Source organism: Nyctibius grandis, chromosome 5 (assembly GCF_013368605.1).
Source record: "Nyctibius grandis isolate bNycGra1 chromosome 5, bNycGra1.pri, whole genome shotgun sequence".
Lineage (NCBI taxonomy): Eukaryota > Metazoa > Chordata > Aves > Nyctibiiformes > Nyctibiidae > Nyctibius > Nyctibius grandis.
The window spans coordinates 60,133,456-60,160,001 of NC_090662.1; the positions used below are offsets into that span (position 1 = coordinate 60,133,456).

A 26,546-nucleotide genomic window follows, 5' to 3' on the forward strand; every position below is an offset into this window, starting at 1 on the left:
TTTATGCGTCTGTGATCACCTGTTACCGGCTGTCCTCAGAGACAGGATAGCAGTTTAGATGGCCTTTGGTCTGATTGCATGCAGTGCTTCTTACGGATCAAAGCTCTTGATTTTGGCATGACTTAGAGTTTGGAAAGGTTAACTTAAAAAAAAGGAACATTTGAAAAGCTTGTATGCCTCCTGTGCTTCCTCTTTCAGCCCTCAAAGATGTGCTTCTTAATCATTCAGTTTCCATGCATGGTAAAGTATTGCTGAATTAGCAACAAACAGGATTTTGTAACAGCCACTGAAGGCTGCATTATTGTTCCCAGATCCTGCCCAGTCCCCCTTATAAAGCATTTCTGCTGACCCAGTCTGAACTGCAGGTTAAACATCCCCCTATATTCCATTTTTTTCTCTTTACTACATTCTTGCTAAATTACTTTGTTCGACTGCTGTATTTATGACATGAAACAGTTAAGATACTAATCTGTTGGCCTCTGCTAGTTAAACCCTTCTCCCAGACCACTCATTTCTGTGTGGATAAGTGACAAAACAGAAGTCTACAGGAAGGCTCCTTGTGGACAAAGGATTGCTACACTGTCTGTAAACATCCTTATTTAACCCAGAATTTGCCACTTCCATTGGATTTAGCCTTCCAGCCAGTCAGACCAACACATTTCTGCAGTGCAGTAGAGTAAACAATGCAACACAGTGATTCTGAGTCTGTAGCTAGACAGACTGAAGTAGCAGCACAAGCAGGTCAGAAAATCTCCCGCATTTATCTGGACACAGAGCGAGCTCTGAGCCCAGTCATCACAGTTGTTTTTATATACAAAATATGTGTGCACACAGACATATGGACTAATACATTCATCACTAACCCTCATTTAAGGGACCGACCATCCAAAGTCCACACTTCACCCAGCAAATGTGCTTTAACTGGGGGTGCCAGGTGCATCCAGGACCACGCAGTGGCTTTACAGACCACTGCCTGAGGACATGGCTGTAGGTTCAAAATCAATCAGAGGTTACTGTTCCAGCTTGTTCAGTCTTCAGTTCTCCAGACAATCCTTCCCAATCAAGATAACACACAGGCAGATTGTTTGTTTTTATCGCTTGTAGTGGAGTTTGGACCCAGGTTACCTGGAATGAAAAGAAGGTAAGGTAATGTTAATGTTAAGTAAATAAGACCCGGATAAAGTTCGGACTCATGCTTCAGTCTCTCTCATTACTTACTATACACCTTGTGTTAGACCTACATTACTCTGCACTCTCTCGTGGTTTTATTTCTTACTACTGTGAAATGAGGAGACATTAAAGTAAGAGCAAATTCAGAGTATACTGTGGAGAAAACCACTGGAGAAATATTTCCAGGCTTTGGCCTGTACCCAGGCCAGCTTCAGGGGTATTCTCAGGTCCCAGCTGGCACTGAAAAACAGTCTGGCCATGACTTGGGTGGGAGGTTTTCCAGAGAGTGAGGTATGAAGAAAAAGTCAGGTCATCTCATCCATTTGATCCCCACACACATTCTCAGTAGAGGTTTTTTCACGTCCCATTTTAAACATCTCAAGTGCCAGTATTTCCACCGTTTCCTTTGCAAGACAAATCCCGAGGCCTCAGGGTAGCACTTAAGTAGCACAGTATGCTGCCCCAATTTTTTTATCATCTTAGTTTTTTTCATTGCTCACTTTATAGATTCCTTCTACTCCCAGTATCTGTACTTTTCAATGCTTGCACTGCTGTCTGGTCCCCTTCATTTCAGCCAGCTGTTGGTTTGGATGCCCCAGCATATTTTTTCCAAGCACTGCACTAAAGTGTGTTTGCAGAAGCTTTTGCAAGTAAGGGAGCTTGTCTGTGCTCTGAGCTCAGCAAGGCTTACATGAGCTATAGCCCAGGGCAGTACGTACTGAGAGGGGCTGCCATGTGGCTTGCAGTCACTCGGAACAAGGGCAGACCCCACTCGGGTATTTGTACATAAGGAAGGTATATGTGCATCTCCCAAGCAGTTGGAGCCAGCGGCCAGTACAGACTGAGAACAGGGAGGGAAAACTGCCACAGGTCATGGTGACACGCTACTGAGAACTCTCAACCTTGCTAAGATGAGGGAGCTTTCAACTCAAGCACTGCCTCTGAACTGGGCTTCACATGAATCATTTTTCATGTCACTCTTTTGCTTGTGGGTATTTGATCAATGTTTTCATCACACGTAGGTGATGGGGAAGAGAAGAGCTTTCTCCTGTCCCCCTCCTTCTCTCCACCTTCTTCCACACTGCAACTTCTTGATATCTACATGGGAGGCTGCACTGCAACCTGCCCTCACTTTTGCGGCTGCTCTGTACGCTACTGCCTCCTCCCCACACCTCCCCGTGGCATTTCATTCTATCTCCTGTCCCCGCTTTGACCCATTCTGTATGTTACTACTAAGTTTATCATTACTCCTATTTCCTCACCACCCTATTTCCTCCTCCCTGTCTGTGTAACATTCAAGACCCTCATGTTTACTTTCAAAAGTGTCTGTGCTCCTCTGCTTAATCTCAACTTCCAACTCCTTTATTCTTCTCACTTTCTACTCTTGTCTTCTGACCTTTTTCTACAGATGCTGTTACAGTTAGAGCAAACGCCCTCGTTGTATGTACCCAGCAACGTTCCCCTCTTTCTCTTTAGAAAAGAGGCCGAAAATTCCAGTTACCACTCATCCATGATCCCACTTCGGCTGAAAAACACTGGTGATAATTAAGCAGCCAGTTCTGTGGTATTACAGTGCCCAGTGTAAACCCTATTTCTTGTTGCAAGAAGCACCCAGAAGTGAAACACAAAATCCTGCTATTAACTATACGTGTTCTGCATTCAACACTCATGAGGAGCTAAGGCTGATGTATGGAACAACTCAGGGCAGCAGACCCTTCTGAACGAGCCCACTTTGCTGCTTGTCAGAGAGAAAACAAAACAAAAAGCCAGTGCCTTCCAAAGGCACACAGCTTTCAAACCTTTGCAGTGTTTCCCAGAAACTGCACACAGACATCAGTGTCTTTGCTGATCACAGCCTGCCCAGCAGCAGCTTAAAATTAACAAGATTCTGGTCAGGTTCAGAGCTGTTACTGTTGTGTTCCTAAGCGGGCAACAGTGAAATTCAAGAGTTGTGTAAATTCGATTATGTGGTTTAAGACAGCCTTTTAAGACAAAGCACAGTTTCCATGCAGTGTGCTAGGACAACACCTCAGGCTGTTAATTCAGGCACTTAGTTTGGGACATTACTATCTGTAGCCCTTGTATTTTCCACACTCACGATTCTGACTTGTAGGTATCCTTTTCTAGCATGTAAATACTGATTCAGATTTTCAGACTCTTGTCACAGAATGCACTTTCATCACTTCCCTTCCCAGTTCAGATTCTCTTCATCACCATTTGCTCTTACAAGACTGAACCTGACCTTTAGCCTGCTTGAATAATGTCTTTCAATTACTCTGCGAGCCACTTGGGGTGTGGATCTGGTCTCTCTATGCATTTGCAAGGTGGGATGTGTCTCTGTGGTACTACAGAATTAATAGTGACTTTGGAGGATGTGTGCACAGGCAGGCCCACAGGGCTTAAGTGTGCTGTTTAATCTTTACAAAAGGTAAGGGCAGCTATTTCAAACTGTGAAGCTCTGAATAATTGCATCTTAACCTGACTGCATACCAAACACCTTCTCCCTCCTTCATTTCCACTTCTTACCTCCCTTCTATCACCCAGAGTATCACAGCATCAGTTTTTACTAGACCTGCTCAAAGACAAGCTTTTAAAACTAAGTCAGTCCTACAGTTACCCAAGAACAAAGTGCCCCCTATTTTTATGTTGAAGCTGGAACTCTATTCCATGCCCATGTTCAAGAACTTTTTATTAAATCCTGATGAAGCATGTGCTACTGATCAAGTAGCTGCAGGATTGCTGGGTAACTAATTTTTTTCCCCTTTCTCCTAAGTCTCCATCTTCCTAATGTGCCCTGAACCATCTCTGTTCACGTGCCACTTGGGGACCATTAGATAACAGAAGCTTTCTTTCAAGAGCAGTGATTCAAGTCAAAAGCAACACACAAGCAGTGATCTTCCTCCAGCCTTTTACTACACCAGATTACTTAAGTCTACTTACACCATACTTCAAAAGCTGTGGAGTCTCCCATTGCTGCCATGAACAGGCATTCTCAATTTGCACAAAACAAAAAAATACTTGCGTGGACTCCTTGGAAAGACTTATCAGGTCAGGAAGAGCACAGCGGGAAGGCTGGTGTGCTGGACCTCTGCGCCTTCCCTGCACCTGTTCTCAATTCTTCCTTCCCCTTTATTGAAAGAGGTGGCAGCCCTCAGGAAGTAGCAGTGGCAATAAATAAAACCTGAACCTAATAGCATGATAGTGTCTTTGTGGAAATGGTCCAGACCAAGCATCAGACAGTCTGGCACAGATCTACTGTGTTAAAAGGAATAAGGACATCCCTGCTGCCCTGACTCTGCAATGGCCCAGAAGGGCACAGTGCCCCACCGTTCAACTAGACATCAATCTCTTTCATGCCTTAATCTGGGCCTAATTTCATCATGGCGTCGTGAGAATGGCAGGCTGTCTGCTTTAAAACAGCTGACAGTGAGAAACGTGGGGAATTGCTGATCTTGTAAAGTGCTGACAATCAGAGATTACACAATTCTCCACTTCTGTCACTAGAGGGTAGTGCAAGCCCTCATGTCCATTATTCCGAGAGGAAATGCCCATACATCTCCCTATAGGTCTTCACTGATTTTGTTTTTCCTGGCTCTGAGGAATGGGGCCCAGCAGCACGTACCGTCTGTGCTCATGACATAAAGCAATTTGGAGAGAGGACCTCTTTAAACCTCCCTAAATGCCAAACGCACATCCTAAAATGGGTCTACTATAGTCTTAAATAAACTATCCATGCCTTCTTACAGTTCCTATCTTGTGCTCATTTGGCATTTTTGAGTCTGTCCTTCGTTCAGCCAGAAATATTTCTAAGAACCTCATCAATCGCTGTTGTTGACCTTCCCAATACCTTGCTTTTCTTTTTGGTCTCAAGAGAATGTCTTTCCATTTCACACCATGTCAGTCTCAAGGGAATTCAGTCTCTCTACGTCTGCATTTCGCATTCATCAGCGCACAGAATGGTCTCTGGCCAAATGAGGAGAAATTTTCTCCCTGGAACTAGTTTATTTTCCTGCTGGTGAGGATGTATTGACACCCAGCACAGCTCACTGAGAGAGGAAGACAACCAGGCTGAATAGTCCATAGATTTACTTCAATCTGACAAAACATCTAAAACTTTGGGAAGTTAGCATGAACACGTAAATTGGGAGAAATCTTTATCATTTGTGTCTTCAACTGGATGAAGCCTTAGAATGACTTAGTGAAAATATCAATCATGCGTTAGCAAAGAAATAAAAGTTGAGATCTCGTACTTCTCCACAGCTTCTGTTTATGCGACTTTCTCCCCCATTTCAGAAGGTGATAAAGGAGCAAACTAAAAAGACTTCCACCCTCTCCTCCACTCCTTGCTCCCTCACCTCAACATAAACATGTTTTCCTCTCTTTTCTACCAGTAACTTGTCACAATAAACACACCCGACTAAACCCAAATGAGGAAAGGAGGGGTTACACTGAAAATCTGTCTGCACCCTGTTAGCCGCTACGATAGTGAACATACTGCTGCTCTTTATTAGGTCAGAGAAATTCATGAACTGTGCACACAACCTGTTTTACACAAGAGACATTCACCTTTCTCTCCCTTTGTCCCATACCTGCTTGCTGAGAAGTATAAGACATTTACATGAGAAGTACCAACTTTTCAATAAGACTACTATTAAATTACCTTCAACTTAAATTGCCTGTATCATTTGATACAACATCTACTCTTCTTTGGTCCTGCTCATTTCACTGTAGAGGAAATAACAGGATCTACTCATAGGTGCCTATATTGAGTATGTTTGCACTAATCAGCCAAACTCAGAACAAGGGACACAGAAGTAGAATATGCCGGTAGAAGAGGTTTTACCTGAGATGCCTCCAGTGCTCCGAACACTGGCATGACCAATGCTGAGCCGCTCATATTCCAGTTTCATGTTCCCAAGGTCTTCTCCTGAATGTCCTTCACTGGCAAAAGAATTGGCCTCAATGCTTGAGCCTGGAGACCGTTTGGCCTTGCGACTGAAAAGCCCACTGGCAAACCGTTTTCCTTGCTTTGAATTGGCCTGTGCATCTTCTTTCTTCACATCACGAATAGACTCTCTGGATTTGGATTTATTTTTCAGGTCCATGTGGAGCCGGGAGAGCAGTTTCTGAGGGCTCCGATTCAGCTTGTTCAAGTTCTCCAGAGGTGGATCAATTTCTGGGAACTCTTGCTCCAATGTGACTAAGTCATTCAGAAACTGATTTAACCGTTTCTTTGACTCACTTGTTTCCTCCTTTTCCATGTTCCCCTGATTATCCTGCCTATGTTGTGAAGCCCAGAGCATCATATCACCACGGGTTGCCCCTGCCACTAAACCATACTTGGGGTTAATGAACTTCCGAGCGACAGTGGAGGAATGAAGGCCTGGCTTCCCAATTCCGAGAAGGAATGGGTTAGCAATACCCAGTTCCTTGTAGAAATTAACTTCCTCTGAGATGGCATAGAGCTCACGAAACTCAACATCAAACATTTCCACGTGCTGTCCTGTCAAGACTAGCAGGATGTTTCTATCAATGTGGGATGAACTCCATGTGAAGCTAAGAGTAGGAGACAGAACAAACATTAGATTTTTGGGTGCGTACTTGACCCAGCCCACCTAACAATATCTCAGATGGTAGATGGGAATATATAGCATTGTGCCATTTGCCCACATGTCCTTGCCAGGATGGGTCAGGATAGATACATGAAGGTCTTTATTATTGTTCTTCATTGGGCATGCAGACCAGATCTGGAAGAAAAGGCCCTAAAACTCTGAAGGGCAGTTTACCCTTTTAAAAAAACAACACTGCATCAACAGGAGGAGTCTCCAGACTGAAAACCTTACTGAAGAGAACTGAGCACAGAACTGGTGCACAGTGGCAAGGGAGTCCTTGCAGACCACCCCCTGATGCAGTGTGGAACTACCTCTAGCCCACTGAAATGGTCCACTAGCGTGAGCATCTTCCATTCTCTCAGGAGCAGCTTGTGCTCTATGCCACCTTCTCTCTTGTCCCACCCCAGTTTCTACAGATGCCACACATATTACAGAGGCTGGGATAAGAAAGGGAATGACATGGGAAGAAGACTCTCAAGCAAAGCCACAAGCCATTCTTTACACAAAGAACGTAGCTGTGCCTTAAGCGAAAGTGACCCACCTGTATGATCCAGTGGCCACCTTTTCACCATCCACCATCAGGAATCGGGATGCCAATGTGCCTTTGATTTTCCCTGCTGGCATGTAGAACCCAACTCCTGTTACAGAACGTATGCGGATATTCTAACAGGGAGGTGAAAAGACAAAATGTCACAATAAATAGGGCAGAGAATTAGATAATTGCCAGCTCCAAGTCTTAACATGTCACTCACATTATCTTACTGTTTCTAGGACTACAGCTCATTTTGTATCAGCCACCAGAAATCAGAAGGGCTGCAGAAAGGAAAGCATAGTGCTTTCAACACTAGCTTTCAACAGTAAGATCTGTTGTCATCCTCTGTCTATGCAAGTCACTCCCCTCCATCAGTTTATAGCCCTGCCCAATAGGTCAGCATCTTTGTAACCCTGCTTGCTGTCTTCAGCTATTCATCTTAGCCCACTGGCAAGACAGTGCTTTCAAAATGAAATAATCCACCATCTCATCCTGTGCTGTAGCTCAGAAGGCCCAGCCCAGTTCTGGGGAATGAACCAGAGGAAGCTCTGAGTCACGTCTGCACTCTCTGAATCCTGATGCCTATTCCACGGCACTTGTGAGCTCTTCTCCGGATTACTTTAGCAGGACCACAAAACCAAGGAACTTTGCAAGACCTGTGCAGTGCAAAGGACACAGTTACTTGGAGGGTAATGTATGAGGCAGGTCTGTATTAGGTTCTTTTTGTGCTTGTGTTGATTCCCAAAAACATATGGCTTGACAAAACTGGGTAAATTAGAAGACTGGACAATTTAATTATTACAGAACAGAGGAGGAAAAAAATTCTATTGCTCAAAAAATAGAGGTTTCCTGTCTGTTATAACAAAAGGAGAACCCTGACCTTTATAATTTTGCTAAGAACCCCAAATAGTTACAGTGTCCACCCAGATTCCTCACTGTTCAATGGAGAGTGAAAAAACACAGAACTATTTCTGAACAAAAGGAGTAGGGTAAGTGTCTTGACTGATCTCCTGAATAGATCAGCAAAGAAGAATTTCTGAAGACGAGGAAGGAAAAACTTTTCATGAAATCAATAGAAGTAGTTAGAAAAAGGTAATACCTCTCCCCAAACCTCCCATCTCACACCATTTGGCCAGCAAACCTACAAGTAATAAAAAAAAGCACCACTAGGCACAGAGAAGACACAGATTTAAGGTTACATGATTTTCAACAACAGATGTGTGCCTGCACTTACTATAAGAATCTATTTGCATGTTGGACTGAGTGTTATTCTGCTCATGGGTCCTGGCTGGATGAGTCTGAATTGCCAAACTTTCTAACATGAAACACCTTCCACCACCACCCCAAAACCCAAAAGCATTGATTGTCAGTATAAGTTTAGAGCAAATTATCTTGTCGCTCTGACACACAAATTTAGACCATTTTCTTCATTCCACCATCTGTTTCTGTAAGAATTCTTTAACAATGAAAAGCTAAAAGGTACTGTGATCTGGAGTAATAAATCCAGGGTTGGGAGTCAGAGAGTCCCAAGTGTAATCACAGTTCTGACACTATTCCCTGTGATGTTCTGAGAAGGTCAATTCACCTTTGCCTCATTCTTCCCCCATCTGAAGAGCAGGAGAATCATGAGGATTTGGCTAATGCTAGCACAGCCTCGGATCCCACAGAGAGCTAAGTCCTATTATTATAAACGTCACTGACAACTTAAATATTGATAGGCTACAGAAATCAGCATGCAGGAATGAGTGATTATAAGAATGCAGATTTCTTTCAAAAAACATTTTTCTGAATAGAACTCTTACCTTTTGAATCTGCTCCTATTTCCCCCACTAAGATCCAGCAGTGGCAGTACAAATTCTGACTAACAGTAACTGATGATACTACTGTTTTGCATTCATCTATTGCTTGATCTGTCTGGAGTCCTGTGTGGGCATTACCTAATTAATGCTCTCAACACTGCTGAAAGTATTATTACCTTGTTTTAAAGATGAGGAGCCTGAGAGAGACAAAGATGAAGTGACTTGCCCAAGGCCTAGCAGTGAGTCATACATGTGGGATGCTGATGCAGGCTGGGTAGAGCACAGGAGAAAGGGTGCCCTTTCCAGTATTTAGAGTAACATTTGTAGTTGGCTGGGTGATCACCTGAAATAATTTTTTTTGCCTTGCTGAGTAAAGCTGGATGTGGGATTTGTCAAATCATGGAATATTGACTGCAAGGGTCAAGAAGGATGTCCGTTCTTCAAATCAGTCAACAGCTCTGACATGTCGTGTACCTTTGTGAATCAAAGAAGTATCAGCCTGTGCGAGCAGAAAGTTTCTTAGCATGTAACAAGTGTGGATTTTATTGCGTTTGTATGTTGTATCACGTTCTTTTGGTGGAAAGAAAGCACATTTGAATTTCTGCAATAACTGAGCTACACATAACACAGAAAGGCACAGAGGGGGTAGAACCAAGCAGGTGAACGCATAAACCTCCTTGAACAAAGCAGGCATAGGAGTGCATAAATACATCCTGAAATGCAGAAAACAAGCACAAAGTCATATAAACATCGAGTCACTTAGCAGGTTATTTGTATAATGTTTTCTGCCTTGAAGGATCTTGGAGCAGTTGTAGACTGATATATCAAGCTGTACAGAGGAGGAACAAGCCTGGGTTCATGTCCTGAAGACTACACAACAACAAAAGAGGAAAGACAAATATAAATGAGGTGAGATTGCAGCCATTTTGGGGGGGGCACTAGTGTTACAGTAGTAACAAATATTTTGGGTAGAGGACCAGTTAGTTCACCAGATAGAAGTGACCCCTCCAGATCTGTATTCTTTCAGAAGCCTGCTTAAGGTTTGTCACATCCTGGCTTACGGAAGCTGCAGTCTGCATTAAATTTCCACATTTCCTTTACACAGGCTTGCACCACTCCTCATCACAAGCAGTGACTAAAGTCTCCCTGGCAGCAACTTAATACGGACTGGTAACAGTCAAGCCTGACAAAGCATCCTAATACAAACAGTGAAGGAATCAGTCTTCCTTGCTTTATTGTGACGCACTTTTAAACCTCACCCAGAATCCACAGAAAGTTAAATTAGACCCAGTTTAGAAAGCTGGGTTGTGACTGACACTCAGTTGTCACTTGACAGACCTGGGCAGTAGTGCTCACAAGCTGGGGTTGAGGAGGGGGGATAGACAAGACAGACCCTAAAGGGAAGCCTTGTAAGTACTTCCACCAGGGAATCCTGTGTGTACCTTCCCTCTTAGGACAACGCTGATCTGTATGTTGCAAAGCAAGCAGGGATCTTTATTTCAAGTCTGGATGGATGGCATGAATGACCTGTATAAACTAAGAGATGTAAAACAGATTAAGGAGAGGCAACCAACAAAAGCAGTAGCTGATAGATGACAGTGACTCAACAGTCCCTTATATTGACTGTTGTTCAAAATGTGGAGATCCCCTTTCTGCTGTCCCTGGAAAAACCAGATCCCTTCAGTCAGTAGAATCTGTTGGGGTACCTCCTGTCCTTTGTTTTCTGGTACTACTGCTTCACCTGAGCACACGGTTGAGGGGGAGGCCCCAGATGCCTGTTATTTCCCACTCTAAACTCCTACATGGAGGTACCACAGAAGGGGGAAAGAGGAAGAGAGATATGCGATTCATGTGGACAGGACCACAGTAACAACAGTAAAGGAATTTTTCTTATGCATGGTCTGCAAGATTCGCACTTCTGGTGATCAGACCTCCAGGTCAGAGATGGGTGGTAGGTGCTCATCTTACACAGGGACACAAAAGCAGCCACAGTCTGGAAGCAGCCACCAAGTAATGCTGGGAAATACTGTGGACTTATCCTATGTGTTTGCCCTGAACAGTTTTGGAAAAGGCATGCTTGTTGACAAAAGAGCAGGTATTCAAGTAGAATACGATGGAATGCAGCCAGCTGGACCTGGCCTGCCAAGGTCATTACTGGATATTTATTTATTTGGGTCTTTGCAAAAAGAGCGCCATGTAAGCCTCCATTTTCAAAAGGTCACAAGCAGCCTAGAAGAATTCTCTAACAAATACTTAAAAAAACAACAGCACTGCATCACATTACATTCAGCTTCTCCCTTGCTTGGGTTAGCAATCATAGAATCGTTTTGGTTGGAAAAGACCTTTAAGACCATCAAGTCCAACCACTAACCTAACACTGCCAAGTCCACCACTAAACCATGTCCCTAAGCACCACATCAACAGATGAGGAAAGAGACAAAATACTGAAATGAAATTCCAAAAATTGCTTAGGTGGAAACCTTTAAGAATTCCTGGAGTGAGGGGAGGAACTCATTACGTGTTGGGAAAATGCATGTAAAAATTAACATGAAGGTGAACTTTCTGCAGGTAACTCATTCCCTGGGCTTGCTTGGAGCTCTAGGCGAACTCCTCTGTGTTTGTCTGTTACTGAGTTCTTGGTTAGCAGAAGCATGGGGTGAAAGAAAACTAATCTAAAAACTGGTGAGAACACTCACCCTCAGGTCAACAAAAAGAGGACTTTTTGTGGGGTTATGAATTTTGTATCTATGAGAACTTTGATTCCCTGTGATCTCCGAAGAACATTCTTGTGTCAAACATAAGTCTGGCAAACCATGTCCTGTAGGCTCAGGAAGCCATATGACTCATACACACAAGACATGCTCTTACTAACATCCCAGGATGAATGTGCCGATGGTTGAATTTAAATGCATTTCTAGTGATCTCTGGCCTTCAGACAAAAATTGAGGTTTTCTCATGTCATGCTTGGAGTCAGTAAATAACTTTGTCTTTGCAGAGTGAGGTACTGTTTTCCTACAGCAGTTTCCCTCCTGTGAGACTCTCAGCAGATCATGATACCTTGCCATCTCAAAATGATACGATAGCCAGCAATTTTGTGAAAATGCCCAGCACCATATATAGACAAAGGGCAAAATCCAGCGTTAATAGTAAATCTCCATGTATTAGGGCTGTTGAAGTATTCACTCTGCATTGGATGAACAAGGCAATGGAAACAAAAGGGCAAGAATCACAGAACAACCTGAGCATCTGGTGATGACAGAAGACAGAATAAGCATCCTGACTGCAGCAATGACAGCCCATGGTAATGTGTCATCTCTCTCTCTCTTTCCTTGGGAACAGAACTTGCCTGTAAACCTTAAAGTTTCAGCTCACATTGCTTCAACTTTCTGAAAAAAGCCATCCTGTAAATCTTGCACAAGCATTCTGAAAGAAAGGTGGGAAGAAGGGCAGGAAGGAAGAGTATGCAATTCCTTTGCTGACAAACTGTGGCCCACTGGTGAAAATCTTTTAGAAGAAAGCAAAATGGTTACACAAAACAGTGTAAAGAGAGAATGTTTTCCCTGTTGCTGATCACTGTATGATGATTTCTGCCATACTGACCCAAGCAGCAGCACAGATACATCCAAGGTAGCCTTGGGCAGGATACTAAGAGGCCATCTTCCTTGAGAGGCAAATGACCTGTTTCCTTTCACAGGAAGACTCGGTTCCCAGTCCTTCCATAGTACCATAGACAGGAATAAACTGCATTGACCTTAACAAGATTAACTAAAGCCTTAGCCATACTCGAAAAGGAATACAACAACCTTAAGGGGAATTTAAGATATAGTATGAGATAGCTGGGAAAAGAGAGGAAAAAAGTTGAAGGACAGCACAGGGGACCGTTTACTGTTTAAGGATGGAGAAGGCAGACAAAAAGTAACTCACCTCTCCAATAGCATTGCAACTTTTTCTAAAATGCCAGGACTTCTTTTCATTCACTCTGTCCAGGAGTTAAAATATGCAGTACTGAAGGCATCATTCCTGCACACGATGACACGGTGAGAAAAGTACTGGGAAACAGGTATCAGAGCAAATGGAACTACTGCTGTGCTTTCACAGTTTCATACCAAAGAGACTTAAGCCACAGAATACCCCTGAAGCTTGAAACAGTTCTATTATAATGGTGTCTCTTGCTTTCAAAGACACCAGAGTAAAGAAACTTCCATCTCTGTTTTGGAGAAAGATGAGAAAGCTGCTCGGCTGGATGTCTTTTTTTGATGAAGTCCAGAAACTCAGAGCAGAGTGGTAGTTCACAGGAGCACTGTTCAGATATATGCAAGTCATTTTCATCCAGATTTAAGATGGTTCTCCTAAAATGGTTACTATGAGCCTCTATAACCTTCAGAGCTTTTTGAGTTTTGGTTGTGCTTTTTTCTAAACTATAAATCGAATGTTTATGGAAAATCTGCCCCTCCTTCAGGCAAAAAGGCACTTTTTTCTTTTTTCTGCTGCTCAGAACAACAGTTGGATCACAAGAGGAGCAAGTCTGGCATCCCATAGGTTGTTTCCAACTGAGCAACTTTTTCAGTATGCGGAACAAGTCTGTAGTAGTGACAGTGACTAAAACACATGAAAAAAACATGGAATACAATACTAACTATAAACAACAAAGGATTTCAGTCTGTATGTAATGGAATGAGATCCTACTGAGGCTACTTCTGCCAGCCAAGCTAGGCTGACTACGCTGCTGTGCTGCATGCACTATATGAAGGCATACTCTGATATGGAACTGGGGAGCAGCTATGCTCCTCAATCCCTTATGTTCTCAGGCAAAGGAAGACTACAGGCTCATTCACTCCGAGATGATCACTGCTGGATAGGAAAGTCTTGATTTCACAGTGTATATGTGTGCAATAACTTGGATCCATGCAGACAACAACTCGAAGAGCTACACTGGACTCTAGTTGAATCCTTGCATAGGAGACCCACAGGAATTTCCTCAGACAATTTTCTTCCCAAACAGGAATTTTTAGGTTACAACAGCCAAGAAACTACATAGGCCCCTGTCCTAGACTCCTGTCTCAGATGAAAGGTAAAAAATCAAAATCTTTCCTTTCTCTTTCCTTCTGTATTAGCAAACCACTCTCTTATCCCTCTGTGTTCCATCAGCCCCTGTCTAAGTGCTGTGATGTGACTTGTAGGGAGGAAGAGACGTGTTTGCCTGTCCAAGTGAGTTCCAAGATTTATTACAACTGAAAAAGGCCATTGACCTGCAGGAGATAATGGTTCATTATTGAATATCTTACCCGAATCTGCAAGTCACTGAGGTCAAGGCATCTGCACATTTCCAGGAAGAGCTTCACACCCTCCTCATCTAGGATTATATAGACTGGGATCCAGCGCTTATATGCTGCATCAACAATATCGCGGAAGATGTCCCGGTCTGTAAATACATCCATGACCACTGCAATAATCTGGAAACAAGAAGACAGTAGACAAACAACTGAATAAAATACTAGGAACTGAAAGGGAGGCCCATCACACTGGTGCAAAATAAAGGAGAGCACTGATACCAGAATATGGAGGAGGAAGATGTAGGGGAGATAAAAGAACAGGGATGTACATGCCCAAACACTAGCAATGATCTTGTAATTTTCTGGCTTGGCTCCTGCTGCACTTTGGAAGGAACTTAATAAATGTCTTTGGGAGTTCTCCTTCTTCACGGGAAGATGGCTTATTTCAGCAGCCTGAGGAATGCCAAAGCCAAAACCCTAGTTTTTCCTCTGTGTTGTGAAACTTCTGTTGCCTCTATAAGGATACACTTAAACAAAGAAGAACACTGAAAATAGATTGAAAAAGAAGAGTGAAAATCACAGCTCTGAGACTTAATCAGAAGGTGAGTAATGGAAGAATGAATGTGCAGAGTAATCAGGGCCTCAATCCTCAGCCATGGTGCATAGCACAGACAACAGGAATTTTATTTTCCTTTTTTCCCCAATTCCCTGTGAGAAGTCTGCTTTCAGGGCTGGCTTCCTGAGGAATGTCTTATCGAGCTCAAACATAAACACCTCATATTTGTCAGGAAGAGACTGGAGAGTGTGCTTAAGATTTGGAGGCAAAATGATTGTTCCCTCTCTTCACATGTACATTTTTTCTGGTATAGAACTAATCCCTCTTTCCAGGCATAGATTTTACATAAAAACAAAAGGTTGCACTGATGTGACAGACAAGCCTGAACATTCATAGGATGAGTAACAACAAAACCAAGAAGGTTATGGGCAACTTTAATGTTGATCTTACATGTTTGGTTTTTCTCTCCCTTTCTGTATCTTTTACTCCGTTAGAAATATCAATTCACTTTTCTGCCTGAAAGAGTTATTCTCCCCAACATTTGAAAGGCTATGAATGAAGGAAACTACTGCTTTCCTAGTCCCGCTAGGAAATGTCAACTTGCCAGGTCAGAGCTCTCACACTGACCGTATGCTGGGAATAGAGGTGGCTAAATTTTAACTTCCCAGGTGCTGGGGTCACAAGTGACGAGCCACACTGTGCTGGGGACAGCACATACAGGTGTGAATGGAGCTGAAGACTGGATCAAACAGTAGGATTTTCTTCACTTGAAGTTTGGAAGAGGTGCAGCTCAGGTTGCAGGAGCCCCTGTGGAAGGGGGAATAATTCTCACCAGAGACCTCTTTCCTTTGAAAAACGCCCTTGAACAAATTGCTTTTGGGAGAGTGATGCCACAGATGTCCCCTACTGTGTTTGCTGAGTCTCTGCTTCTACAGCCAACAACAACCAACACATCTGCTCCATCAGGCTCCTTCTGTCAACAGCGCTTACACAAGCTTTTCTTTGTCAGAAAAAGAAAAAAAGATCTGACATTGTGTTTATGCTTATCTTTAACATGTTGGTTCCTGATACAGGTGAACTATTGTGGAGCTACATTACAAACTAATAGTAAGTCCCTCGATAACTTCTGCTAGGCAGAACTGGATTTCAGATCCTGCCTTGGTTCTCACTTCCCAGCACAAAGCAGCGAGATGCAGGGAATGTTACTAGAACCTCTGAAAATTAAAATACAGTGAACTTGTGCCACTTTATTCCTGAACAACTTCATATACAGGCAGATTATAATTAAAGGTATGAAGAGTTCATGCATTAATTCAGGTCTGTTATGCTTCCTCTCCCCTCCACACACTGTAGTAAGGATGTAATTATTTAGGAGCAAGGATGCCAGATAATACTCATTTGAAGTAAGAACATCCACATAGGGAATTGATCAAGTATAGATCGCAGAAGTGTGAATTTGTTTTCTTTCCATCCCCTCCATTTGCAATGAGTCCAATGACTGCAGAAATTACATCATGTCCTGGACAAACCACTAATTGTTAGTACTGGCCTTGCAATACGAAGGATGGTTCCCTCCAGGCTTTGGGGCCCTGGGTCAGTTCAGGCTTCTTTGCAAGACTGTGGACTAAACCCATGAAAACTGCGGTCCTGTATGACAAGTGGATGAGCTGCCTTCCAGGTGGCACTTCCAAGCCAGCAAAACGCAAGGTGGGCAGCCCCACTGCTGGTATGTCAGTCTTCTCAAACCCCTGCCACAGCTGGTGATCTGTCAAGATTACCTAGGAGTGTTCCCAAAATACAGCAAGTCAGACCCTGCAAGAGGTTTTCCCCATTACCTATCCTATGGATAACAACTTATCTATAGGGCCCATAGGTGTGCCTAGCTCTTCACAGGTATTTACAGATTGGCAAGCATTAACTTACCAATCTCACTGCGGCAAGGTAGCTTAATTAACATATGTTTGTAAAACACTGATGATAAGCCACCCACAGACATGTGCCACATATTACTAGTATCTGTTTAGACCCCCTGCCCCAAAAAAAACCCCAGAACAATCAAAACCTACTCTCAACTGCTGAATGAAAAGCTGCTACCTGGAGTTTTTTTTTTTATTTTGCCAGGGCCAGCTCAGCTGAACACAATAGGCATAGTTATCTACGAAAAGGACCATTAAACACTCAAATGGCTGTTAAGCATGAAACCACCTTTGGGCTGGGAGGGGCACAGTGCATCCAGTCAGTGAAAAAAAAAAAATCTACAAAGGAATTAATTACTTTTAGGTGCCAGGCACGGCTATCGAGAATAGCAAAGTTTCCCGGTCCTTGCACAGTGTGGAGAGGCATTTGCAGCACTGCAAAGAGGATGTGAAGTTGCACTAAAATCGGAGTGTAAGCATTTTACAGCTTCTGGCTCTTCTAAACGACTGATCACACCAGTCGCTGAACAGGATTACGGGGTGTGCATGTATTTCTGCAAGCAGGGATTGAGGAGATCGCCCGCTGGATTAATGCCTCTCTGGAAAGTGTTTTGTGTTTCCCAGCAGATTTGGTTTCAACAAGTCTGCAAAGGCTGCGCGTACAGCATCTACTGGGGCTGGGGAGGGGGGTGGGGAGAAGGAAATAACTGCTGAATTAGAAAACAGAAAAAACAGAAAGCAGCAAAACTAAGAGCAGGAATGAAGTGTCTTATGCTGTTATCCCCTTTCACCAGGGGGGATGTCAGCTCTGAAGGCAATAATTTCCTGGGTGGTCTTCCTGGAAACTTCACCCAGACCTAGAAAAACCTCGTCATTGCCCCCTACCTATTCAACACAAGCTCTTGCACCATCACAGCTGGTTTGTTTTCTTGCCAGAGGTGCCCTGTCACCACTGACAGTCCTTCCCAGCCAAAGATAAATAGGAGGAGCAGCTGCATATTGTCTGGACTCTGGCTGCATGCAGTCCAGGCTGGATGGTGTTGAGACCACAAAAAATAAACCCTAAAAAACACCACCCCATAAACAAACTTGCTGTCCTGTGTTTAACTAGGGATACCTGCACGTACAGGAGGGGTGGCTGGCACTGCATCATGACCTGAGCCAGTGAATCATGAGAAGCCAAACGTGGGTACCAAACCTCAATCTGGGATGGGGGGGGTGGGGTGGGTGCAGGGGTTTAACCCCATCCTGGGCATCAGCTTTGGCAAACCGTAACGTGACCAGCAACAAACCGCAGGGAAAGCCCTGCCTGGTGGGCGCCGACTAGCTGGAAGGCCAAAGCGCTCCTCCCGCTTTGGTGGGGACCAGCGAGGAAAGCCTGGCCCGCGGCGGGCTCTCGCCTCCCTCCCACCCCACATGCCCCCCCTTCACAGGCGCGAAGGCGGACAGGGGTGGCCCTTCGAGGACACCCGCTTCGTGTGGCGGCCAGGCCGGCCCTACCTTGTGCGCCTGCTGGATCATCTCCCGCACCACCTCCTTGAGGTGGGGCGCGCTCTCCTCCTTGCGGGGGTGCGTGAAGAGGGCCACTCGGCTGATGCCCCGGTAGAAGGTCTTGTCGGTCCAGCCCAAATCCAACGGCGGCACCTCCGTGTCCGAGCACTCGGGCCAATAGGCCAGCGAGAGGGTTTCACCGCCGGGCCCCCGCACCACTTTGCCGCCTTCCCGGGGGTCGTCGTATCCCCGCCAGCCGCCCCGCAGGGCCTGCAGCTCCCGGCTGGAGAGAAAGTCGCGGAGCTGCTCCTTCCTCAGCGCCTCCCGGTAGGCCGCCTCGCCCCGGGTCACCAGCGCCTCCAGGGCCCGGCGCTGCTCCTCGCTGTAGTAGAAGCGGGCCTGGGCCTCCGTCACCTTCTCGTTTACGTGCGACTCGTCCAGGAGTTGCACCTGGGACTCCGCCATGCTGCCGGCACCCCGTAGCGCCCGCCGGCCGGGAGGCTGCGGAAGGAGGGAAAGGCAGAGCCGGGACCGCCTCACCTGGCCTGCCCGAGCCCGCCCCGACGGGTGGAGCGGCCGCGCCACCCCGCGCCGGCCCCTGACGCTGCCCTGGCTGCCTGGGGACACGGCTGTCTCCTCTGTGCCTCCCCTCTCCCGGACCCGTGCGTGGCCTCGACCCCTGGGGGACAGGGGTGGCCGCCCCCCCGGCATGGGCGGCACCGGCATCCCTGATCACAGCACTTAGAGGAGAACCAGGCCTGGGCCGCGGGTGTATTTTGGGGTGCAAATGCAGAAGTCTATTTAAGAGGGGTTTTTTCTCCATTTTTCAGACGTGGCAGCCACCTTAGGGGTGCTCATGGGGAAAGGGGGGGACGCAAGTGGGACTGGGACTGTGGGCAGAGCACCGCAGTGGCTTATAAGCCATGGTCCGTCACCTGCAGCTGGCTACTAGCCGGCCCGCTCCAAATCCACGTACAGAGCAGCACCAGCGGCTCAGCGGCTCCCGAAAAGCAGGAGGTGGGTACCCTGTTTACAGACGGGAAGATGACAGAGCGATTTGCCCCAGGCCGCCCAACAGGCAGGTGTCAGAGCTGGGAATAAACCAGCCTTGCTCCCAGTCTCTGGCTGGGAGTGTGAATAAACGCTTCCGGCTCGACATGCGCACCCCAGCTGAGAGGCTAGGGGCTGTAACGTTAAATTATGATTTTTTCGTGGTACACGATAGTTGCTGGGGGCCCTAATCAAGATTCAGGCCCTGCTGCGTTTTGCAGGGCGTACACAAAGGATAAAAAGCAGTGCTTCCCCCTTGCAGCCCAGGGACAGAGCTGGCAGGGATGAGCAAGGAAACAGGGATAAAGGCAAGGCAGTGGTGAAATACATTCAGAGCCATTTGCAGCGCTTTACATGTGTCATTAGCCCTAAATGCTCACATGCACAAAAAACTGTAGGGACAGCTGCCCGAGCTGCTCTTTGTCTTCTCTCTATAAGCAATCACCTGCAGTCGGTGTGAGTTAGCTTAAAAATCCAAGGATGAGGTGGGGCACCAGAGCTCATCCTGTGCTGTTCCTCTCCTTTAGGTAGAATTTTAGTATTCCAGACTGTCATCAATAGCTTTTCCTAGTATGAAGTTCACTTAAAATTTGAAATTGCACTTTGTAGAGGTCTAGTCCTCTGCCTATCAAGTCCCCTTTAAAAATTAATGTCAATATAGGTTCTTTTAGCCTGATTTCCGATGGAAATGAGGCTTACGTGGTCATGGTGTCTGCATCTGTCTGCCTGTCTGTCCATCTCTAATAACTTTTGAACCCACTGGCTGATCTCGAACAAGTTTGGCAGAAGCGTAATTACTTCCCTACAGAATTTGTGAAAATAAATGGCCCGATAGCAAAAAGAGACCCTATCACAGTCCCCGACAGGGAAAGTTACAACGTGGGTGCATGCCTTATTAGATTTCAGATATTCCATAAAAGTGAAAACACTAATAAGTGCCTGATCTGTACAAAAAGCTTCAAATGAAGTCTATGCCATCTCAGACACCCTAGTCAATCAGCCACAATATACAAATACATGTGAGATGTAGCTTTGTTAGTTCCAGTGCTCACTAAACTACTTGTTTTTTTTTTCCCCTGTACCAGAGGCTGCCATCAGCTCTGCTATTTCATGTGTGGCTAAATAAAATCTCTTTAATCCTAGGTGCTCTATTCATTCATAGCTGTACAATGTAATCCTTTGTGTTCAGCTAAGGCTCCCACATGAAAGCAACAGTAGGTTCACAAATATATGTTTAGTTTTATATTTAAAAGCAAGCAAACGTTTCCCACATCCAAGTAAAAGCAGCAGAGATTTTTCAGTTTGTTGTGATGAAATGTATAGCCCCCATCTCTCACTCTAAAAGAAAAAGTGTTGTCTGTGTGTTGATAGGATAAATAGGGGCAAGGAGCTGTGCAAAAGCTGAGAGAGACCCTTTCCCAATGTATGCAGGTGTCCCGTCCCCCCTCCCCATTCTCACAGCAATACACTCCAACCAAGCGCATTTCCTATATGGAGTTTTTATAAGGGCTGATGATTCAGTCCCTCGTGATATACCCTGACCCTCCGGCTGACAGCCTCACCTCAAAAGACTGGTAAAAAGGACTGTGCAAACAAACTGCCCTCTCTATCACGGAGATAACCCAACCCTTCGGGACTGGAGAAGAAGAAACGTGGCAGGCAGGGTGGGGGGAAAATACTTGTGCCCGGCCCTGCCCCTCTGTGATCGAGGACTGAATTCCAATTTCCACTCTAGAAGAAGGTCATTATTGTTTCAGCTCAGGTTTTCCTCTCTGCCCTTAGCACTGGCTCAAAAGAAAGAAGAAAGGGGAAGCCTGCTTTTGAATTGGGCTGAGGCAGCTGCAAATCCATGCAGAACTACACTATCAGTCCTTTGATTTATTTTGTTCCCGGGGGTTACTCGCTGGAGGGGCTGCCTGTGCGTAGGCAGGGTTGGGTCTCTTTGCTTTTCGCCTTTGTTTGGGTGTCGTCCCAGCCAAGTCCTGGTTAAGGTCTTGCGTACTGTTCTGGTTTGGTTCCAAAACATTTTCCAAAGGATGTAAACTAACCTATCAGGAAATATTACCTCTTATTGTAACCCTCCCCCAACCCCATTACAGTGTTTTAAATCTTCTGCCTTCAAACACCTCCCACGTATATTCTGGTTACTTGGGCCTAATTGCTTCACTTTCCTTTGCGCGGCAGTGCAGGTTGCACATTAGATAAATATATGACACCTTATATTTAGCATTAATTGTAACTGCTCTTGTCCTCAGCATACATCTTTCTTGTCGGTCCTTCCTGTGTAATTTCAGTCCCTAAATAGCCCACATCATGATATATTCTTTGATAAATTTCCCAGCAGTGTTTTCTTGTGACATAAACTGCTGCAAGCTCTTGTTATAAACCTTTGGGGGCTCAGCTCTTTAGGAATAAAATTCTGATGCCTTCCCCCTCACCTTTTCTTTATGTCTTATTTCTCCCAAGAGCAGTCAGCATCTACGTGCAAAATAGGAGTAAAACCAGTGGAAGGTATTAAAAAGAAAGGATAATTTTGTGATAAAGTCGTTGAGATCTGTATAGTAGAAGCCTTTTTTTGAGGGGGGGGTATCCTCCAAACCAAAACATGATTTACCAAAATATCTCTGATCAACCATACTACCTTTTGGCGTTTTTTTTCCTCCATAAAAGCAGCAACTGGTTAAAAATGAGTTTTGCAAAGAAAGCAGGATGGCTTAAGTGACAGAGGATACAAGAGTGTTTTCCACTTCTCAGCGTCCCAGCTGCAGGTTAGCCTGGGGTGGTGGGGCTTTGCCGTCTTGAAATGGAAGGGTAAATAAATAGGTGCCTGTGCCATGGTTGTTGTTAAACACTACACTCCTTCCCTGTGCTGGCTGGCACCACAGCAAGCCTCGCAAAGGCTTGGTGGAGATTGCGTCTTCTCGACTCTCTTCTCTGCAGCCGGGCTCCAGGAGTTTGTGGGCAGACTATTACATGCGCAGCAAACCGCGCTCTGCCGGTCCCGAGTCTGAAATTTCATTTGCAAGGGCTGCTAACCCAGTGCAGGACTGGGCGCGTTAGTCACGTCCAAGCATTGGCAGAGCTAAAAAGCCTGAAACAAGGTGATTTCAGGGTGGAGAGGAAGATGTGTTTGCCTTCGCCGTTCTCCCTCGAGCAACCTGAAGAGCTGCAGGCGGTGGAAGGTAGGCGTGTCGCTTCTGCAGCAGCAGTGACAGACTGCAATCCGGAGGATGAAGAAATGCTTTCAGATGCTTCCTTTCTGTCATATTACACTGCCTCAGGGAGAAAACCTAGCTGCTGAATTGGAGAATTGCCGCAACTGAGTCAAGTGCTTCTGGCCTCCCACTCAGTTTTTCAGCTGTTGTTTCCATGTGAGAATAAATAGGTAAGAGAGTCCTCTGAAGAGAGCAGAAAGGAACAGCTGTTGTTCGTGGGCTCATTTCTTGCAGCAAGGTATTTGCTGACTGAGCATGCACAAAAAGGCCTTTAGCTGTTTTCCCGGCTGCTCCCGTTCACAGGGCAACAGTTTGAGGCAGTTTCCTGTAAGAAATAGTGCTGACCCAGGTCTCTTGCTTAATCTTTCAACTCCCATATAGGCAAGGACTTAAAACTGGTTGCAATTCAGAATTCAGCTGAGCTACCCTGTGGGGCCTTGACCAAGTCATCTGCTGTGCTTCCGTTCCCTATTTGTAAAATGAGGAAAATACCGCTCTACTTCACAGGACTGCTGCAGGGAAAAGCTTAAAAAATAAAAACCCAAATCAACATCACCTACGTTTACTTTGGTTTCTCCTGGAACGTGGTGGGGGGGAGACAGCTGTAGAGTCCCTTTGCACATGAGCCAACCCTCAATGGAAGTTCTCACTAAAGAAAATAGTGAGGAATAAGCAATGCAGTCTCTCAATAGGATGCTTAATTGCAGCTATAATTATGTAGCTCTCAAATCACAGTGTGCTTTATAGACAAAGGAACACCAGGAGTGGGGGCACTGATTAAGTTAAGGCAGCAACAAGTCTACATCATCGTGTACTTACCTGTGTACTGGCCACCTGTCAGTGTGCATTGCTACCGACTCTTTGGAGAAGAAAATGCTTGGGTGAGAGTTGATGGGGAGAGGAGTGGAACACAGAGGGAAGGCTAGGATGGGTGTCCCAGGCAGAGTCTGGAGGGACAGGGAGCAGACTGGCAGGAAGCAATTAATGGGGCAATCTTGATATGGTGGAGCAGGCCACTAGCCAGTGTGGCAAGATGAGGTGGGAGATGGAGTTACGTGCTGATGTCAAGGACGAGATATCCCAATGCTATGTGGTGGATAAGAGGGAGTCAGTGGAGGGAATGCAAGAAACTTGATATGTCCAAGAGTGAACAAATTCATTTGAAAAGCTGCATAATCCATGGGGGAAAGGAGAGCATTGGGAAGCTGAGGTGAGGTTCTGGCATCCACAAAGTTTTAGCCATCCTGGAAGATGGCTAAAAAAAGCCATGGCAAAAAAGGAAGTTCTGTTTTTTATAAGGAGGGGGGAAGAATAGAACTGTGCATCTTGGCTATGGGGAAGAGAAGTTAGAAGTGGGCCCTAAACTACAAAAATGAACAGGTAGAAAGCAGTTTGGTCCCCACAATAAATGCAAAACTGTGTGAAGGGAGCCACATAGGAAAGAAAAAGAGAACCCTCTGGGGGGAGATGCAGAAGGCTGAAGTGCAGGCTTAGGCCTCGAGATGGAACAAGGGGATTTGTGATTCATGAACATAAAGAAAGATACAGCTAGATTTTAAGATGTGGTAAAAGTGTGTTTATTTGGTTTGGAAGTTGCCCTTTACTGATCAGCATACATTTGCCTCTGATGTGTATTTAGCTTAAAAATATCCAGAGAGGCAATGTAAAGGAGAAGTCAGCTGCTCCTGACCTTATCAGAAGCACCGCTGGCTCCAGAGGATCCCTACCTTTCCCTTGCCAGTGTTTCTGTCCAGCAATGCCATGGTGAAGGCAGATGGAGTGGGTGCAAGCGACTCCTGTGAGTCAGAGAAAACAAATAAAAGGAGCCAACCAGAACTCCCTCCTGAAAGGCTGTTTCCAGAGAGACGTGCTGTAGGTGTGAAAGCAAAACTTTACAGGAAGTTACGCTTGAAATCTGCTGTTTAAATTTTGCCTTATAAATCCAGAACTAAGGCCATAAAACCCGTACCAGGTGACATCCCCTGCCTCTGTTCTGGCTGCTCTTTCTGTGGACAAATCACCCTTTGGCTTGACTGACACACTGCAGAGCTGCATTTATCTCAGGCTATAACATTTCTCCAAGTAGGGGTGGACTCTGGCCACCCCAAAGATACACAAGGAGAAACTAGCATAGTGCCTACATTTTGATACAGCAGACACTCCTACCTTGGACTTCAGTAGGGAAGAGCTTCTAAGCCAGCCAGCCTGAGGCATGGTGATGGTCTTGGTCCTGAGACAGTGTCACAGGGACAGTGACCCAGGCTGTCCCTCCCTGGGTCTACGGACACCTGAACTCAGGCTTAGAATATCATCTTTTCAGATCAGCATAGGCAGAAAGATCTGGTTTTGAATTCTTCCAAAAGCAAAACCCAAATGCATAATGCACTTGTGTTCCTCCAGTGCCTGTTTTTAGATCCATTTCTTTTGCAACTCAATTAATTAAGATTTTGCTGCTCATTTTAAAATAAGTGGCATTTCTCTTAGGAAAGTTTATAACTTTCAGTCTTAGAGGTTTAAAAATAATCAAATGGATTCTGGTTTATGAATCTGGGTTAGCTCATTTTTGTCTGTTAATATCTGAACACTTTGATCATCATATTTAAGAGATTCCTTTCTCCTGTGGGGTATTTTTCAGGCAGATTGTCCCCCACTACTCTTTATTTTGAGGCTGCGGTAGGTTACCGTGCTGCACCCTCATGCAAAATGCACAGGAGGAAGGGAGGGGGAGGAGGAGCTGCAGTAGAAGTAAGCCATGGCTCTGAGCTTATCCATGTTCCTTTTATTCCTCTTCTCCTGACGATGGAGAATCCATAGATCTCTCCTTGTGTTTACCCTGTCCTCACCTGCTCTTTTCTATTTGTCCTGCTATCCTTTTGTGGGATCTTTTAAAAATCTTCCCTTGAGAGTGACCATGGGTATTTTTCCTTTTACTCTTCCAGCAAGGCTGGCTCAGTAACATGTTTCTACTTGTCAGACCCCCCCACCTTCTTCCCCACCCTCCTGTATTTATTTCCTTCTGTTGGAGAAGCAGCTGCATCCCCTGGGGAAGAATGCAGCATGTGGCAGATCCCCATCCCTCCTAGAGTATCTCTGCTCTGACAAGCAGGATGAGAGGGTCCAGTATTCATGGCTCTACTTCCACTTTGTTGAGGCTGCTAATTAGTAGAGGAAGTGATGATTGGGGTTTTTTTTTTCTTCCCATGCTGACAATTGACCTAAGCCACAGCAAGGCAGGAAATGCAATTAGACAGCGGATGATCTTGCGGAGGATTGCAACTAATGGCTTAGCATTTTGCATTTCTCACAAACATTTAATTTATCCTTCTGCTCTTCCTGCAAGTTTCATATGAGATGTAGTGGGTCATTTCAGCCTCTCATGTAAGGTAATTGCCTTGTGATCCTCTTTCAACACTGCAGAGCAATGTGAACAGCAAATTACTGCTCAAATCACTCATGCCAGTGCTTGGGGTAACAGTGTGACAAGCAATGATGTGAGGGATGTACTGGTGGCCTCGGTCACCAGGTAGCACGGAGGCTTTCCAGCTAGGCTTCATCTGAAGGGCATTAGCTGCAGCAAGGCTGTTTTGAGCTTGGGGCCAAATCCACCATGGCAAGGCAACACCACAGCCTCTGTCCATCATCTCCAGGAAGCTCTGGCTGGCACTGAACTTTGCAGAATGAGAGGCAGTCATGATACCCACAGGAGAACGAGAAGCACCATGTGTGAGTCCCAGCATGGGAGATGAGGTAGGCCTGACATTTAGGATGAGAAATGGATAGGCTCCTGTTCTGGGTGTTCAGGATGTGCAGCTATATATTGCCATGGGACTACACAGCGATGCTGGGGAATTAATTCAGTTGTCTGGAAGAGGGCGAGTTTGCATGGGGCTGTTTGTCTGCAGCACTAGGTAACCTCCTTTTATGAATGCTGC

General features: G+C 45.3%; 1 protein-coding gene across 1 annotated transcript; it reads right to left on the bottom strand.

The window, feature by feature from the left end:
- Nucleotides 1-1,060: 1,060 nt before the first annotated feature.
- Nucleotides 1,061-18,814, bottom strand: FAM83F (family with sequence similarity 83 member F). The gene is made up of 5 exons (XM_068402306.1): nt 18,359-18,814; nt 14,399-14,566; nt 7,324-7,445; nt 6,014-6,726; nt 1,061-1,125 (listed from the first exon to the last, which is right to left on the bottom strand). Exons 1-5 carry the CDS (start codon nt 18,812-18,814, stop codon nt 1,061-1,063), a joined length of 1,524 nt encoding a protein of 507 aa, XP_068258407.1.
- Between the last annotated feature and the right edge of the window lie 7,732 nt (nt 18,815-26,546).

Excerpts from the sequence above, each read along its gene's own strand:
- FAM83F (XM_068402306.1), bottom strand. The coding sequence starts at position 18,814 with ATGGCGGAGTCCCAGGTGCAACTCCTGGACGAGTCGCACGTAAACGAG. Across the intron at positions 14,567-18,358 it reads TGATCCAGCAGGCGCACAAG|ATTATTGCAGTGGTCATGGA; the intron begins GTAGGGCCGGCC and ends TCTTGTTTCCAG. Across the intron at positions 6,727-7,323 it reads GTGGCCACTGGATCATACAG|CTTCACATGGAGTTCATCCC; the intron begins GTGGGTCACTTT and ends TCCTACTCTTAG.